The sequence below is a fragment of the Staurois parvus genome, unplaced genomic scaffold (genome assembly GCF_062004578.1).
Source record: "Staurois parvus isolate SC_StPar_1 unplaced genomic scaffold, SC_StPar_1.0 ptg000070l, whole genome shotgun sequence".
NCBI classification, from domain to species: domain Eukaryota; kingdom Metazoa; phylum Chordata; class Amphibia; order Anura; family Ranidae; genus Staurois; species Staurois parvus.
Window position 1 is genome coordinate 6,168,295 of NW_028317866.1, and position 18,356 is coordinate 6,186,650.

Genomic DNA, 18,356 nt, shown 5'->3' on the forward strand with positions numbered 1-18,356 from the left:
GATGGGCACTGGGCACTTTTAGGTGAAACACAAAAAAGGGATTTATTACTCACAATCCATGGGAGAGAGGGCTAGAAGTCAGTTGTTCAGGAATTTAGCAGAACTCCATCACTTAATTTGGTACAACACAGGCAAAGAGCCTTTAAGTTGAGATCGATACTCCTGTTTCAGAACTCTTTAGCAAACATCTTCAGTAGCAACAGCATCCTTTTTTTTTCCGGGGGGGGGTCACCCAGTTCCCACACATGAGGTTCCAGCGTAAAAGCTGTCCTATTCCTAATCTACTGCAGGAGAGTCAATCAACCTCCATGGGACTCCATCCTGCCTCCAGTGAACGCCAATGCCTCAATGTCAGGCTCATCACATTTAGGTCCATTCAGGCAGGCAGACCTACAGAAGCAGCAGCTCCTTCACATGCACCCTCTCTAGGCCAGAGCCTGGCAGGATAAGCTTGCATCAGCCAGCCCAAACATTTGTACCCTTTCTTATAATGCACCACTAACACAAACTCCCAGTGATGGACTGGGAAAAGAGAGTGCCACCTATTGATAGAAGGGATAACTAACAGCCTGACTGGGCTTACGGGAAGCCAAACAAACCACAAACTACAAATTGGTATCGGCTGAGAGCAGCCATTCAGAATTAATTTATAGATACTCCTGCTTACAGTACAATAGCGGGTTCACCTACATTAGGGACCCTGGAAACCATAGCAGGAAAACCTGGTACTTCCAGATATGGATAAGCATGTTACATTACAAACAGTCCAGAACTGGAGGATTTTGATTTAAACTGGGAAAAACATTTATTTTAGGTGGTGGTGATGATAATCATCATCCTTACTACCAGGGAAGGGTATAACTCCTACTGTGGCTGTGACATGTGTACACCCCTGGCCACTGCAGCTAAAGGGGGAGCGGTTGGGGCCAGGGTGGTAAATACACATCTTACATATGGGGTTTTACCCCCCTCCCCAAACTGTAAATGTAAATGAACCCTTACTGTTCTGAGCTCTCTATAAGGTTGCTTTGATACTGTGCTGCGGTTTACCTGCACTGAGGGTGCACACTGATGTGCTGCAGTTAACCCACACAACAGGTGCAGTGCAAAGTACCTACAGATCTCCTGCAGGTTAGCTGCACTTTGACATAAACTACTATTATATCCTGCAGGTGTGATACAGTTTCTGAAAGTGCACCAAAACTCCTGCATTCAGGAGTTTTGGTACGCTTTCAGAAAGTGCAACAAACCCACAAAATATAATAGACGTCTATGGCTAAGTGCAGCAAACACACAGGACAGCTGCAGGTATACTGCACTGCCCCTGCAGTGTGGGTAAACCACATCACTACAGTGTCAAAGCAGATCTATACTATCACGCCCAGTGTATTGCTTCACACTGACTTGAAGATCTCATCTTTCCTGCTGCTGGCACCACTCTGGAGACCACCAGCCGGGATAAGAGGTGGAGTGCAGGTGATATCACTCCACTTGGGACAGGAGCCAGCACTACAGAGGAGGCAATGGATTATGTTGCTATTGCTCCCTACTACAACTCAAACTTTAGAAGTAGTTCCTTTGCATTGCACTCTGTTTGATGCCCTGGAATGACTGGTCAACAAGCTCAAACCACATCTACCAGTCACCTGTCCATGATCTATTGGTTGCAAACCCCCACCCTAGCCCCTAGCCTGAACATCATTTAACCCTTGCAGTGCATGGGGTCCCACTGCAATGGTTGTTTTTGTCACATTCCTGGAGTTTAGCTTTAATGATTTTTAAAGACTGCATAATTGCATTTATTATTTTTAAAAAAGCAATCCTGTTATACAGTGCACTGCACAATGAAGGGAAGTTTACTGTATATCAAAAAGCAAATATTGCTATCCTCTATATATCACACTGTGGACTCATTCATAAAATGCAGGGTGTGGTGTCACATGGAGTTCCCTCTGCTTAAAACAACAGAGAGAACTCTATGATTAGAGGAAAGGGTGGTCACATGATTTTGGAAGTTCTCTTGCTTGGGCTCTCCTCTTGTTTTTCTTTCCCTCATTCATTTTTTATTCTACTTTATATACAGTATATGCTGTGTTCTTTTTTAATGCAGCAGTATAATTGTAGACATACCTCTGCTTTATACTGTAAATGGACCCCTTAGTATTCTTTTGTGAGTTTAGCTTTTTTTAAAAACAGTATCTCTAGACAAAACATTTTTTTTTACGTATTGGATAGAGGAGGGAAGACTGAACTTCCTTCTGTGTCCTAGATAGAGAATAGACAGGTGGCGCACACACCTAGTGCATTATCCAAGGTTTATTGAAAGGAGTGAAAAATAAAAACATACTCACAGACAAAGCATGTATCTAAAAATCATTTGCATAATGACGATGGCCACAACGGCAAGCAAGGTGTTCCAACTGTCAGTGCGGTCAAATACTGACGCGTTTCGGGGACGAATCCTTTTCCTCAGAGCTACTGACCAGCCTCTGATGCAGATGTGTAGTGGATGGATGATGGGAGCCTTGCTGGTGATGCCTCAAGGTAAGATCCCCTGTGTGGTCACTGCCAAAGGGACCACAAGGATCTTATTTATTTATTGTGGAGGTGTCCCAAATTAGAATTGGAAGAGCGTAATTGTTCAGACGCATCTTCTGTATTTTTGCCTTTATGTCTATGAAGAAATTTCTGCTCAAGCTTTTTTTTTCAATGAAGTTTGGCTACTGCTTTAAAAAAAAAACTAGTGCCAAAGAATTAGACAGTAATTAAGGTATTCTAGGGCACATTTATGAAAACTGATGTTCTCACTTATTTTAGCAAATCATTTCTTATTTAATTTGCCAGTATAAGATGTGATGTGATAACCTCAGCACTCATAATGGCTCCCTTGGTGCTTTTTAGTGACTAGAGGCCAAAATCTCACCTAGCAGTGACTCAGAAGATGAAAATCCTTGACTAGGCATTCTCGGTATTCAGAGCACCAGAAATGTTCACTCTTGACAGAAGTTCTACTCTCCCAGGCTTGTTTTGCAAAATTGCAATCTATTTACATTCCAGGGTTACAAGACTGTGCATGTGATTATATTATTTTATTCTGAAACAAGGAATGCCGTTACTTTGAATGGGCCATCTGCTGATAAGCTTTTTATTGTGGCTTTATTTTATTTAGAACAAAAATCGGAATACAACTATATACTGTTAATCATAGAATTGGATTGAGATAAGCTCTTGTCTTTTGTTAATATGTTTCATTGGATATGTACTATGTAATCAGTGCAGGATGGTTACATTTCTCAGTGAAGGGTGATATTGGTCTCATGATGTATCCTAAGGAAGACAATGACAAGAAATCATCTTTCACACTTTTCTCTATTAATTTTCATTTTCTTTCCTGGAGTGTCCCCCTTTATGGTGTTATTTTGGCACAGTACTGGGCATGTGAGGGGGGAGAGTGAAGAACCATGGTGTGGATTACAGATCAGAGCGTAACTATGATGTTTATGTGGGAATGAGGCATTCCTTCCATATTCCCCTGCACAATATTCTCTATCCTTTGGAAAGCTAATGGGAAGTTGCATACAGTTGTGACCAAAATTATTCAACCCCCACTGAAATTGAGTGTTTTGGCCAGTTTGACATTGCTTTTGATCATTCAGTCATCTTGCTTACATTTACATTAAAGAGGCACTTGTAGGTCAGACAAATATAACATAACAGTTATAATGAAATAACCACAAATGTCTTTTCTGTGCTCACAGCATTATCAGTTTTATTCAACCCCCAAGTGACATTCAATCTTAGTACTTAGTACAGCATCCTTTTACAGTTATAACAGCTTTTAAACGTGAAGCATAGCTTGACACAAGTGTCTTGCAGCGATCTACGGGTATCTTCGCCCATTCTTCATGGGCAAAGGCCTCCAGTTCAGTCACATTCTTAGGCTTGCGCACTGCAACTGCTTTCTTTAAGTCCCACCAGAGGTTCTCAATCGGATTTAAGTCTGGTGACTGCGATGGCCACTCCAAAATGTTCCAGCCTTTCCTCTGCAACCATGCTCTAGTGGACTTGGAGGTATGCTTGGGATCATTGTCCTGTTGAAAGGTCCAACGTCTCCCAAGCCTCAGGTGTGTGACGGACTGCATCACGTTTCCATCCAATATCTCCTGGTACTGAAGAGAATTCATGGTACCTTGCACACGCTGAAGCTTCCCTGTACCTGCAGAAGCAAAACAGCCCCAAAGCATGATTGACCCTCCACCATGCTTCACAGTAGGCAAGGTGTTCTTTTCATCATAGGCCTTGTTCTTCCTCCTCCAAACATAGCGTTGATCCATGGGCCCAAACAGTTCTAATTTTGTTTCATCAGTCCACAGAACACTATCCCACAACTTTTGTGGTTTGTCCACATGGCTTTTGGCATACTGCAGTCGACTCTTCTTATTCTTTGGAGACAGCAAGGGGGTACGCCTGGGAGTTCTGGCACGGAGGCCTTCATTACGCAGTGTGCGTCTTATTGTCTGGGCTGAAACTTCTGTACCCACATCTGACAAATCTTTTCTCAGTTCCTCAGCAGTCACACGGGGACTTCTCTCCACTCTACGCTTCAGGTAGCGCACAGCAGTCGAAGTCAGCATCTTCTTTCTGCCACGACCAGGTAGCGTTTCAACAGTGCCCTTTGCCTTGAATTTGCGAATGATGCTTCCTAAGGTGTCTCTTGGTATGTTTAACATCTTTGCAATCTTCTTATAGCCATTGCCCTTCCTGTGAAGAGAAATCACCTCTTCTCTTGTCTTCCTGGACCATTCTCTTGCCTTCACCATGTTTGTAACCACACCAGTAAATGTCTAGAAGGAGCTGAGTATCACAGTCATTTTAAAGCTGCCTAATTGGTGCTTATTATGCTTGATTGCTGCTCGGTGACATCCACAGGTGTTTTCAATACCTGATGGAAAGCACCTGTATGAACCTCTGTTCTTCAGAGTGGTAGTCTTTAAGGGGTTGAATAATTGTGGCAATGAAGAAACCACATAAGAACCATTTACTACTGTATTACATAAACAATTGATGTCATTTTAGTTGCATTTGGGTAGTTACAACGTCCTTGTAGGATTTGATTCTGAATACAATTCCAAATGTACACTATAGTCCCTAAACCCCTTTACAGCATTGGGGGTTGAATAATTTTGGTCACAACTGTAGATAGACCTTAGTGTGCAATCTGCTCTGCATGCTATGCAATAACTGTCAAACTAAGGTTGGTAACATACATAGTGGCTTCAGTGATACCAGTGGAGGAGTTTCACATGGATTGTGTAGCTGGGCAACTGCAGCATGTATTCCAGTGTTACAGAGATCACTTTGAGATGTGTCTTATTTCTTCACAGGTGTTTTTATGTAACCTTTTACCTGCTTTTAGACTGCTTCATTGCCCAATCGCACCCCTTATGTTGGGCAGTGTTGACCTGCATTGCTCAATGCACGGATTACGTAGATTGCCTTGATCCCAATGTCCCAGTTTACACCAATGCCATGCATTGGTATGTGCTGATTTAAACAAGAATATGTTATATTTCAATGCAGGGCATGAAGCTTTCAATGCAGGGCACATTGCTGCCACACATGTTAAAGAGGAACTTTACTCTCCCAACAGGCAGAAGTAACCAGCCATCAGATTTAGGGAGAACCTGCAAATCCTATCAAACAGATTGCAGCTCAGCCATCACACTAAAATTAGCCAACCCAGGGCAGGGGAGCTACATCAGTTAAAGCTATAACTACAGTAATCACAGATCAAAATAGAAAACCCAAAACTCAATATTTTGAGGTACACTGTATTATTTTATACATACATTTTTTTTTGTTTTATATTTTAATAAAATTATACCTTTTTATCATCCTTTGTTGCATATCAGCACTGCTGATGTCCTGCAGCCTCATTGCCACCCATATCTGCCTACATGTGCACTCTATCAACTGCTGCATTGTTTTCTCAGGGAAAATGATCAGGACATGTAACCCTTAACAATAAATATATTTTATTTGCTACCCTTTTCTCTGTCAAATAGACCATTCAAATTGATTTGAAAAAAGGAAGAGACACCGCTCTCCGACCCGGTGCTTCAGTAGTAGGTGGATGTGGCCTCAGCCAACGATGCTCCAGCCATGCTCCCTGATGTGTTTCACCCTTCCCACTGGTGCTTGGCCACAGAGCTCCAAGACCAAGTCCCAGTGGGTGGGGTGAAACGCATCAAAGAGCATGGTTGGAGCTTTAGTTGAATAAGGCCACATCCTTCTACTGATGAAATACGGGGTTGGGGAGGGGCGTCTCTTCCTTTTTTCGGTACTGTGTTAACACATCTGAATGGTGCATTGGTGCCTGCTACTATCACTGGATGGCCAGTGGGGAGATACGTTTCCTGGCTTGGAGCGGCACTACAAGTTGTGTACAGATCACATTAAAAGTGTTTTGTTATATCTTTGTGATTAGTGCAAAAATTGCTTGTTGATCATGTCATAATTTGAGAGTTGTCCTGTGTCTTGTGCATGCTTATGCATTATCTTCGGGTGATAACCTCCTAGTTCTCATTTACAGAATGATTAATGTCTATGTTGTGGGGAAGGTAAAGCGGGTGGATTTACATAGTTTAGCAAAAGACAAATGGGCAAGACTGACATCACTTAGTCCCCAAAAAAGCTGGGTGTTGTCAGCTCACAAAGGGACATATCAGCTGAGTACATCTCTGGCACATCACCAGGTATTATGATTCTGTATTTAAATGGTCTTTAAGGGCATAAAGCATGGGAAACTGTGCTGGTATTGAAATGATCTACTGCATCATTTTTATTATTTTGCCCACACATACACTTTAAAAAGGAGCATGTGTCTGTAAATGTACTTCTTAGTAATCCTAGATAGTAATTTGTAATAGAATTTGATGTTTTAATCACTATGGTAAGTCGGAACTTTTGATGTTGTTATTGGTGTAATGACAAAGGCAAGGATAGGTACGTCACCAAGATCATCATTCTTTGACGGTTCAGTGATGAGTTCACAGGATCAGCAGAACACTGCTTGTTGTTCTAAGGAGCTTAGATATTCCTAGTTTTTGCTCATGGAAAAATACAGGAAAAAGTTAAGTCAAAAGCATAGCTAAGGGTTGAATTTCAGAGGAGGCAGTCAAAAAGTAAAAGTCATGCGAACCATCTGAAATGAAATTACAACTTACTAAAACAGACCAAGCAAAGATTAACAGTTGTGCTGCAAGTGGGAGGCAAACATTTACCATGAGGGGCAACAACTGAGGGTGCCCAGTACTGCCTGAGCGCCTTATAGTGAAGATGGAGTTGCGGCATGCACTCCCAGATGGCAGCTCTCACTTGCAACACAAAAGAGACATACAGTAGAACTAATAGGACTTGATGTTTTAACCCCTATGGATATAGGTATGCCAGTGGGCTCATCAAATGGACATCCTCGTTTATTGACATTAGGCTGAGAAGCCCACTATATCTACAGAAGACCCTTTGGTGATACCTGACATCCCAGGTTCACCCCCTCAGTTTCATACCATCCTGTCCTGTATATGTACTTCCTAGAAATTCTTAGATATACAGTAGATAAGGAAAAAAAAGCTATCTAATACAAACCAGGGATTCTCTTACTTTGAAAATCACATTTCTGTTCTAAAAATCTGACATTTTGACATGTCAAGCTTAAAAATTCATAAAGTGTCAGCTGAAATAGCAAATCCCCACCATCAAAATGTCAAAAGTCTGACTTTTTTAGCCTGTGTGTTGGGTAAAAACAAGATAAAAATTACAACGCTGCTTAAATAGGACAAAGAAAATGTTCTTGTTTTTTTTTTTGTTTCTCAGACATAGATGAGTGTCTCAGTGGAGCACACAATTGCCGACCAGATCAAGTGTGCACTAATGTGAGGGGAACGTTCACTTGTCTGTGTCCAAGAGGATACCAGAAGCGAGGAGAACAATGCATTGGTGGGTATTACTGCATTTATTGACTGGGTTTTCTCCTAGAAAACTAATATATTGTATAACAATATTATCGAGCATGCAAGAGGTACTGGTTGCATGTAAAAAGGTCATATTTATGCTAAATGTGAAGTTTTAACAAATGCTTAACCTTCCAAATGTATTTCTAATAGATTAAAATGTACAGTCTGGGTTTTTTTTGCTTGTTTTAAATGTAGGGAAGGGTTAAAACACCTGTCAGGCTATTTTTTGCTATGGGAGATTTCCTGTCACTTCATGTCCTAAAGACATAACAGGAAATAAGAATAATTATCTCCAAAGTCAATGTCTGTGTTAGAGAGTTGTCATAGAGACAGGTGTCCCAACTGGAGAAGTTTGAACATTTCTTCTTTCTTGAAAACTGAAAACATTTCGAATTTTCCATCATTTTATGTCCAGGGGACAATGGTCACCAGGTTAAATAAAGGGGTAAATCTCCCTAGAGGGAGCACACGCATAAAAAAAAAGTTTACAGGAACTCCCCCACTCTATCCAAAACTAAAAAAAATTGACTTTACACTTTCAGTTTTATTTTACTCACCCTTTTTCCTTTCACACATTTCCTGGCTTATTTAACCACTTCAGTACTAGTTTAAATTCTAATAAAGATGGATTTCTCTGGTGCCAAGACAACATAGATCAAAATTTAAAAAATACAATTTTACATTTTAAAACCACATTCATTAAAAGCTTATTACAAATTAAGTCGTATAGCCAATACCTCCCATTTACATATAACCCATGGGAACAAAACCCCTCATCTGCCCAAATTAAGGTACATAGTTACAGTATATAATATCACTCAGAAGGTAACAATGTCCAATGATGGGGGTGTTTCCACCAAAGGGTTGTTTCAGAGTTGCATGTGTTTTGCAGGTAATACATGCTTCTTCAGGAGAAGTAGGGGTGTATTTTAAAACTATGAACAACAACGGAAATTGCAAACCATATTACAAGAAAAACACATATAATTATTGATATTATATCACTGAAGTCTCCCATCTGAGCTCACCATACACTCTGTGGGTCCACCCAAATACAAAAGGAAGGAACTAGCCTGTAATACCTTTTCTATACCAGGCCATTGTTTCATTTTCAGTGCTGTGAGAGTTTAATTGAAAACTTACTAGGTCATGCAATATTGTAACTAAATTATTTTTATATTATTTTTTTTGAGACAGAGCTTTTCATTAGTGGAATTTAATAATTGCTGGTTTTTATTTTTACTGTAGAAAAGAAAAATAATTGACAGCTAAAAAATAAAAAGTTTCCTTTACTTTCTGTTATGAGTCATAAATAATAATATATGAATATCCCAGAAATTACCCCTTTTTGGAAAGTAGATAGCCTAACGGGATTTAATTTTTTGGCAAATTTTTTTTTAGAAATGAAGAAAAATGCTGGCATTAAGGGGGTTCAAACATGGAGCTTGGTATTGGTGCACTAACTATAATGTTACAGGTCATACATAGATGGAGGAGGAGGTGAGGGTTAATGAATGGGTTGGCATACAATGGGAAGATGAAGGTAAAGAGGTTAATGGTCAGAAGTGCAGTGTAAGGGAGGTGAATGGGGTAAATATACAGGTCACAGCAGAGAGACAGGAGAACAGATTTTCAGAAGATTTTCAGAAGAGGAGAAGAAGTGAAAGGGTTAAAATTCTGTTTACTAGCAGCAGCTGTTGATCTTCAACTAATGAATTAATCAGTCATTCAGTCATAACTTCCTGCTTTTTCCCCTTCGTCTGTTGTAAGAGGAAGGGGAGGGCTCCTAGATGTAAACACTAAACTGTTTACAATAAGTGACCACTGTGATTGGTCATCACAGCGACTGTGTGGTACAGAGCTGCCTTAATTGATTCTGTACACAGTGTCTGTGAATGGAGCTTTCCGTTCAGTTAACAGACATTAAAGTGTAACTAAAGACAACATTTTTTTAATTTTTCATTTTGAATAGAGTGGAGAGAGATTAGAACACCTGTCAGATTTTATTGCTGTCTGTTTCCCTGTTAGGGAGATTCTCCCTCTCTATTTGTCCTGTTTACTGTTATCATTGAAAGTGAAAGTAAAAGAAAAACCAAACATTTTGGGTTGTCTCCAGAACAATAACAGGGGTAAATGTCCCAATGGGGACACTCCTTCTGGTGACCCTGGTGACATCCAGGGATTCCTTTACATTGGAAGATTTTCTCTCACTTCCTTTTTTGGCTATGGGACATGAATTGAAGGTTAATCTCCCTAATGGGATACAGATGGCAAAAAACTTGACAAGAGTCAGGGCCGGTGCTAGACTATTTTTCTCCCTAGGCAAGACCAGCTACTTGCGATCCCCCCCCCCCCAAAAAAAAAAATTTTAAACAGTAGAAAATATTACATCAGCAAAATATGAAACTGCTACATTTTTTTAAATTTGCCAAAATAAGTGCCAGAAGATGCTACAAAGCACCAATATTAAAGAGAATATTAGTGTCCTGGATGGACTATATATGTGGCTGGCAGTGGCAGGGTGACAGTTGCAGTGAGTGGAGGATGACAGATCACAGGCTGGAATTCCCCAGGCAATGGGGGGAGATAAAATGCTGTGAAAGCAGGCAGCTGAACTGAGCGATCCCACACAGTGACAGATCCAACACAACACATCATCACCAACACTGACACAGATCAAAAAGCCCAGCAGGCACTAGAAGAGCAGGCTGTGGGATTGTGATGATGTCATCACTCAATGCCACATTGCACAAGTGATTGATGTCCGGCTGGTTCACACTCACACAGACATGTGACATCAGCGACAGACATTACTTTCCTCCCCAGGCGCAGCTCTGCCTCTGCTGATGCATGGGAAGAGAAGGGGTGGTACTTCACAGTGATCAGCAGCCACCAGCCAGGTTGCAGTAAGGGACTGGGTCTGAGAGGAACACTGGAAGGTGCGGCAGCTCAGTAGCTACACTGGTGCCAGACACCCGGCATCTTCCTCGGTCCTTTCTTCCTCCCCTCTGCAGCCCCTCTCCTCACCTGAAGGATCATTCATGATGTGGCGGCATCTCACACAGAGAGAGTGCCAGCCTGTGCTGCACCCAGGCACCCCTAGTTGGCAGTGCACCTTGGGCGGCCGCCTAGTTTGCCTAGTTGAAACACCGGCTCTGACAAGGGCTATAACCATCCCTTACCTTATGCAGAAATAGAAAAAAGAAAAGTTTAGTTCTACTTTAATGGAGGCACTTGCAGTCTAAGGGCTATATCTGGAATGATGTATAGATGGCACTCCAGATGGCAATCCTCCACCCCACCATTGTTTTACAATATGACAGTAGTAAGTTGGATAAAGAAGAACTAAAGCCAAAACTTTTTTCATTATTTTGAATAGAAGGTTTTTGCCATCTTGGTCTCATTAGAGAGATTTCCTCCTACTTACTTTTCTATAGAATCAGCAGGGAGTGAGAGGGAAATCCCCTCTTAAGGTACACGTATGGAATTGTACTGGAAACACGATGGGGATGGGGGTTACAATCATTTATGCTTGGGATGAGAGGTTTATGGAAGGGAGGGGACAAGTGGCTATTTGTGGCGGGATAAGTGTGGGGGAAGGGGGGGGATTGGGCAAAGAGGGGGGATGAGGGAGGGGATTTGTGCTTGGAGGGAGTGAAGGAATTTGAGCTAAGAGGGAATTTGGGTGGGATTTTTGCTGGGTGGGGGTATTTGGGGGATTGGATTTGTGCTAGAATGGATAAGTGGAAGGGAAAGAGGATATGTGCAAGGAGGGGTGATTTTTTGGGTGAGGGAGATTTGTGCTAAGTGGGGAGAATGGGGGGGGGTGTATTTGGGCTAGGTGGAGGTGTTGGAGGAAACATATTTGTGCTGGGAGGAGGGTTAATTTGGCATTTTTGTTTGGGGTGAATTTGTTCTTCAGAGGGGGGTGAGCATGCTGTGTGTGTTTTTTTAGGGGTAGGGATTTATGCTGACACATCAGGAGGGGGGAGAGCACAGTTTGTCATCTTCATTGTGAGCGATTGTCCTGGCACTTCCCTCACTACACACAGGGCACTCAACAAATCTCCTCCTTCCCACCTACACAGCACATAGATGAGATCAGATTCCTTTACAGACACAGCTTCAATCTGCACAGTGTGTAGTTGGCTGCTTTGCTGCAGTTCTGACCTGTGAAATTTCCAGATCAGAATTGCAGCGAAGCTGCAGTAGTCAGCTACACACTGTGCAGATCTGGCCTGTGTCTGTAAGGGAATCCAATCTCAGCTGTATGCTGAGTGGGGAGGAGGAGATCTGCTGTGTGCTCTCCCAGAAGTGATCCTGTCCTCTTCTCTGCTGACCACTGTCCTCTACCCTGCTGACCCCTGTACACTGCCTTACTGACCCTGTCTTCTGCCTTAATTACCCTTGTTCTCCACCCTGCTGACCCCTGTCATCTGCTCTGCTAACCCCTATCCTCTGCCCTACTGACTCTTGTACACTCCCCTGCTGAACTCACATCCTCTGCCCTGCTGACCCTCTGTACAATGCCCTCCTGACCCACTGCACACTGCCCTGCTGCCCAATGTCCTTTACCCTGCTAACCCCTGTACAGTGCCCTGACAACCCACTGTACACTGTCCTACAAACTAATGGCCTCTGTACACTGCCCTACAAACTGCTGACCCTATTCTCTGCCCTGCTGATCCCCCTGTACACTGCCCTACTGACCTCGCATCCTCCCCCCTGACATTTTTTACTGCACTCTCACATCAGACAGGTTAGATCTAGCCCTGGGTTTAGGGCCCCATGATAACAGATCAAAATAATTTTGATTTGATCTTGAAAGAAAATTACAATAAAGCTTTCTTAAATTGTTTACAAAGGATAGAAAAAATTAATCAGCTCAAAGAAACAAAAACTTTTCATCAAAGATTCTATAGGGAGAATACTATATTAATGTAATGTACCCAATAACAACTTAAAGTACATAAACCATAGACATCAGGTTCACATTACAGTTTGTTTCTTAAAATCTTGTCTTCTATTAGCTGTCAATTTTTTAAAAATATTTGGTGCAACCTACATAAGTGTAATGTACAATAGTGATGGTCATCTCCATCTAGCAGGCAATGTGCACTCTACTTAGTTCAATTTTATCCAACTGGAGCACATGCATGAGAAACCTCCAGAAACCTGCAAGGGGGCCCAAAGGTTTTAACTGCCTAGCAGCCTCCACAGAGTTTGATCCGACACTGATGGCTCAAATTTTGGCTGATTTCTGCTGAACTGGGTGAAATTTGAATTGTGGTTGGTCCTGCTGTCACCACCTGGCGCGACAAAACTCGATTTAAAAATCAAACGCAGTCATTGTTCAGGTATTCAAGCAGCCCTAGATGCTGTGGCTGCTTGAATACAATCATCGCCAGTACAGATGTATCAATCCATGCTGTTTAGTGTGAATGGAGGAATCTACTGATTTTACTAGCAGACTGAACAAGAATGTAGCCACAAATACTAGCTCATTTGAAACAATGCATATTTTTCCTTTGAAATATCATATCGCAACAGTTGTTAAGAAGTGACAGAGTAATTGTAAAAAGAGTGTTTGCTCCCTCTAGTGGGGAATCTACAATAAAATCTACATTTAACACAATAACAAAAAATACATAAGGGTGGCCATACACACTACAATCTGGTTGTACATTCCTTGCACAATCTCATTTAAATTTACCAAAACTATTTCTTTACAATTCTTAAAATTTATATCCAACATGCCTTTACATAACATAGCTATTGGTAGATTAAAAGCAGCTTGTACATACAGAATGTATAGTGTATGGTCACATTAAAGTCACATTACAATTATTTAAGGGTATAAGCTAAATTGTAAGCTCGAAAGAGCAGGGCCCTTGATCCCCTCATGTTTTGCATTGTATTGGTATTGTTCTGTCACATGTTCTGTCCCCCTTTGTAATGTACAGCGCTGAGCGAACTATTGGCGCTTTATAAATACTGTATAATAATAATAATAATAAGCTACATTAATAATCAAATTATAGCTAACTGAAAATACACTGTACTTTCCCTTTAATCCTATATGTAAAAAGAGCAATAAGGCATTTGGTATTCCACTTTAAAGAAGATAGATAGATATTTACATATATAGACCAATAATAGAATGTGATATGCTTGGCTGTATTGTTGGATTCATTTAACATGTTCCTAAACCAAATCATCTTTTTATGTATTTTTCATTTCTCCACAATGCAGACATTGATGAATGTTCATTATCTTCATTTTGCCATCATCTTTGTGTCAATACACTGGGATCTTACTACTGTCAATGTAACCCTGGCTTCCAGCTTGCAGCAAACAACTACAGCTGTGTGGGTAAGTTATGATTGTGGTTAGGTGTGTGATCAAATATATCTTCTAAAAGTAAAATATATTATATAGTCTTGTGAATTTGCAGGGACATTAAAAGTAGTCTTGAGCAAATGATCCACTGAAATGTTAAGAATGCTCCAAATTATTTAGGTAGAATGGTGATAAAGCAGAGGTTTAGATAAAAAAAAGATCCCTACAGCTTATTCACATCACTTACCTGGAATGATGGATGTCCCAAATTGTGCAGGCAGCTGGATCCTGAAGAAATTTTCACTGCATGGATGTCTATCCTCTTCCTGTCAATTAACTTTTAGTGCTGCAATGGTTAACAGCATTGCATCTTCAGGCAGCACAGCAGTACAGATGGTACAACAGGGACTAGCCCCTCCTTTTACCATTGAGAAATGTTATTTCATTGATTACACTACTTGTAACATGATCTTTGAATAGGGGAGAGAATTATGTGACTCATCAGACTCCCCCATTCACTTATCATGTTGCATGCATTGTAATTGGTGAAATAACCTTTTACAATGACAGAGGAGAGGGAGGTCCCTGTCAGACCATCTGTGCTGCTGTTCTTAATGAGGATGCAAAGCTGTTAAGCCCTGCAGTTCCCGAAGTTCATTCACATGAGGAGAATAGGCATCCCTGCAGTAAAGATCTCTACAGAATCCAGCAGTCTGCAAAATGTGGGGCATACTTCCAGGGCTGCCATCAGGAGGGGACAGACTATACAGATGCAGGGGACCCGGGCATCCCGAGGGGCCCAGGCCCCAAGTTGACACCTCCCCTTTTGATTCACATTGATAAACAACTAGTCCCATCTCCCGCTGGTGCTGCCACTCTACTGGCTTCTGAGTCTCAGACTGCCTCTGAACACCGCTGCCAAAATTATTGGTTGCTAGGATCGCCTTGCCTGGCGTCCTGGCAACCAATAGCAACCAACCTGGTTGTCTCTTTGCTGGAATGGGATGTCTGTTTGCTGGACTGGGCTGTCTCCTTGCAGAATATATGGGGATATCTCTTTGCTGGATATATGGGGATGTCTCTTTGTTGATTATATGGGGATATCTCTGTTGTATTAGGCCGCCTCTTTGCTAAATCAATAGGGATGTCTCTGCGGAATATATGGGGAGGTCTCTGCTAAATTGGGCTTTCTCTTTACTGAATATAAGGGGATGTCTCTTTGCTGGATTGGGATGTGTCTTTGCTGAATACATGGGGATGTCTCTTTGCTGGATTGGGCTGTCTATTTGCTGAATATATGAGGATGTCTCTTTGCTAAATTGGGCCATCTCTGCTGAATATATGAGGATGTCTCTGCTGGATTGGGATGTCTCTTGGCTGGATTGGGCAGTCTTTTTGCTAAATATATGGGAATGTCTGTTTGTGAGATTGGGATGTCTTTTTGCTGGATTTTGGCTGTCTCTTTGCTGAATATACAGGGATGTCTATTTGCTGAATATGTGGGGATGTCTCTTTGCTGAATTGGCCTGTTTCTTTGCTAAATATATGGGGCTGGCTCTTTGCTGAATATAGGGGATGTCTATTTGCTGGATTGTGATGTCTCTTTGCTGAATATTTGGGTCTGTCTATTTGCTGGATTGGACTTTCTCTTTGAAAAGGTAGTGCAGTTGGCATTAGTGTAGAGTGTTGCTCAAAAGAGTCTACCTTGTCATGGTGGCAGGCTTCATATTTTTTGGCCAAAATATAATTCCTTACTGATAAATCTTGAAAGCACCGATGACTTGGAATACACTTTTGATTTTCACTTATTAAGCTGTAAGACTGTTAAAATAAAAGAGGGTGCACTAATAGACTCGGTGTAATGGCCAGTGGCAGTTTCAGTGTAACCGCCAGTAAACAGACCCTGAGGAATGTTGGTGGACAGGCCTGGGGGGGGGGGGAGTAGGGCCAGCCTAAAACCATGTAAGGGGCCCCAAAATCTCTGATGACTGCCCTGCATACATTACAGGTAAGTGATGTGACTATGTGAGTAAAGCTGTTTTTTTTTTAAGCTAAACTTCAACTTTAAAGTATTAAACTAAAGTCAAAGGGTTTTTTTCAGTTTTGGACAGAGTAAAGAACACCTATTATGTTTTTATTGCTGTCCGTGCTCCTGTTATGGAGTGTCAACCTCTCTGTTTTCCCTGTTTACCATTATAATTGAAAGTGAAAGTAAAAGAAAATACCATATTTTAGTTGTTCCCAGAAAAGTAATAGAGGGAAAATCTTCCAATAGGGACACTAGTTCTGGTGACTTAAAAGGTCCCAAGGGATTCCCTTATTTGCAGGGATTTCCTCTCATTTCCTGTTTTGGTTATGGCACAGGAAGTAAGGTAAATCTCCCTAATGGGACACAGATGGAAAAAAAAATACTGATGGAGATATAACCATCCCTTACTCTATCCAAATTAAAAAACATGTTTGCCTATAATTCTACTGTATACCCTGCTTCCCATACCAAAATAAGTGCTAACTGATCAGCTTCCCATACCATGCTCTGTTCCTGGCAGTCACCATCTCCATTGGAGCTACTTCTGGGTATCTCCCAGACTTCTTTTTTGGCCATTGGATGCCCATTGATTATGTAGTGCAATGCACACAGACATTGCATCATCCACAGCACCAGCCCTATTCTCTGCATCTTTCTTCTGCCAAAAATTCCAACCACCTAGCAATTTTTTTCCTAGAGTTTAGTTCCATTTCAAACTTCTAAAAGGTCTACCTAGTTTCTGACATCGCAGGACACCTTCTTTTACCTTTGCAACAAAAAAAAGGCTCTTCTGTGCCTCTCTCTGATTTGAATTCCCTGTTTTACTGAGATCTGAATTTCTCTGTCATATGTGAGTACATGTAGGATCTTTCTGATAAAATATACTTTCAATTAATTTTGACCCCACGTAGCTTTTGATTATTTATGTATCAGATCAACTTTAGGTGAAAAAAAAGAAATACATAACAGCCGTTGTGTTGGCAGCTAAATCCTGGATAAGTCTTCAGTGCAAGGATGCCTGTCCTCTTCCTGTTCCCAAACATCTTGTTCTTCAAAAGTTAACAGCTTTGGGTCTTCAGGCAGAATGGCAGTACAGATGGTCTGATGGGCACACACTCTGTCATGTACCTCACTTGTGAGGCAGAGGAAGGCCTCTCGTTCAGCTCTGGCACAAAGGCCACCGAAGGTGGAACAGCAACCACAAGAGCACGGTGAGGTTCAAGTGCCTGGTCAGTCCTGTAGTCAGTGTAGGAATAGCTGGCACTTCACTGTCAGAAGGAACAGCTGGCTGCAGATGGACATCATAGCAGAGCAGGTTGGTAGCAGGCGGGCTGGCAGTAGGTAGATGTAACGGATGGACAGGCTGGTGGCAGAGCAGGCTGGCAGCAGGTAGACGTCACAGCAGAGTAGACTGGCAGCGTATGGCACAGAAGGACTGAATGGCAGCAGGAAGACATCACAGCAGGACAGACAGGTAGCAGAGCAGATTGGCAGTAGGCAGACATCGCAGTAAGACAGGCTAGAAGCAGAGCAGGCTGGCAAAGCTGGATGCAGGGTCAGACAAGCCTGGTTGGTAACAGATGGGCAGATAAGGCATAACCAGCAGGCAGAACAGTAGTTGAAGTCAATCACAGGCAGGGCGGACTGACAGCTCATGGGGCCACCGGCCAATAGGGGATCGTGGGGCCCCCATGTCCTCGCCCACACCCAAAAAGCCTATGAAAAAGCCAATGAAAGGTACCAGGGGCATCTCATGGGGCCCCCTACTGACCCCGGGCCCTCGGGCAGGTAACACATACAGGAACAGTCACAGGAATACAGAGGGAGCTACAGATCAGGTGGCACAGGCTAACAGAACTGCTGAGTTTAAATAGGCTCATTGGCGAACATTAACGACGGGCAGTCGGGGAATGCGTGCACACGCGTGCGTGAATGCAGAATGTGTGAGAATATGCACAGAAGAACGGACACCT

The 18,356-nt window shown here is 42.0% G+C and overlaps 1 protein-coding gene across 1 annotated transcript in view; it reads left to right on the top strand.

Annotated features, from left to right (window-relative positions):
- EFEMP1 (EGF-like fibulin extracellular matrix protein 1) overlaps positions 1-18,356 on the top strand; it is an 87,605-nt gene that overhangs the window by 38,982 nt on the left and 30,267 nt on the right. Inside the window, exons 5-6 of the mRNA XM_089669228.1 lie at positions 7,876-7,998; positions 14,268-14,387. Coding sequence (XP_089525354.1) covers positions 7,876-7,998; positions 14,268-14,387 — 243 coding nt within the window. The remainder of the gene's footprint in view (positions 1-7,875; positions 7,999-14,267; positions 14,388-18,356) is intronic.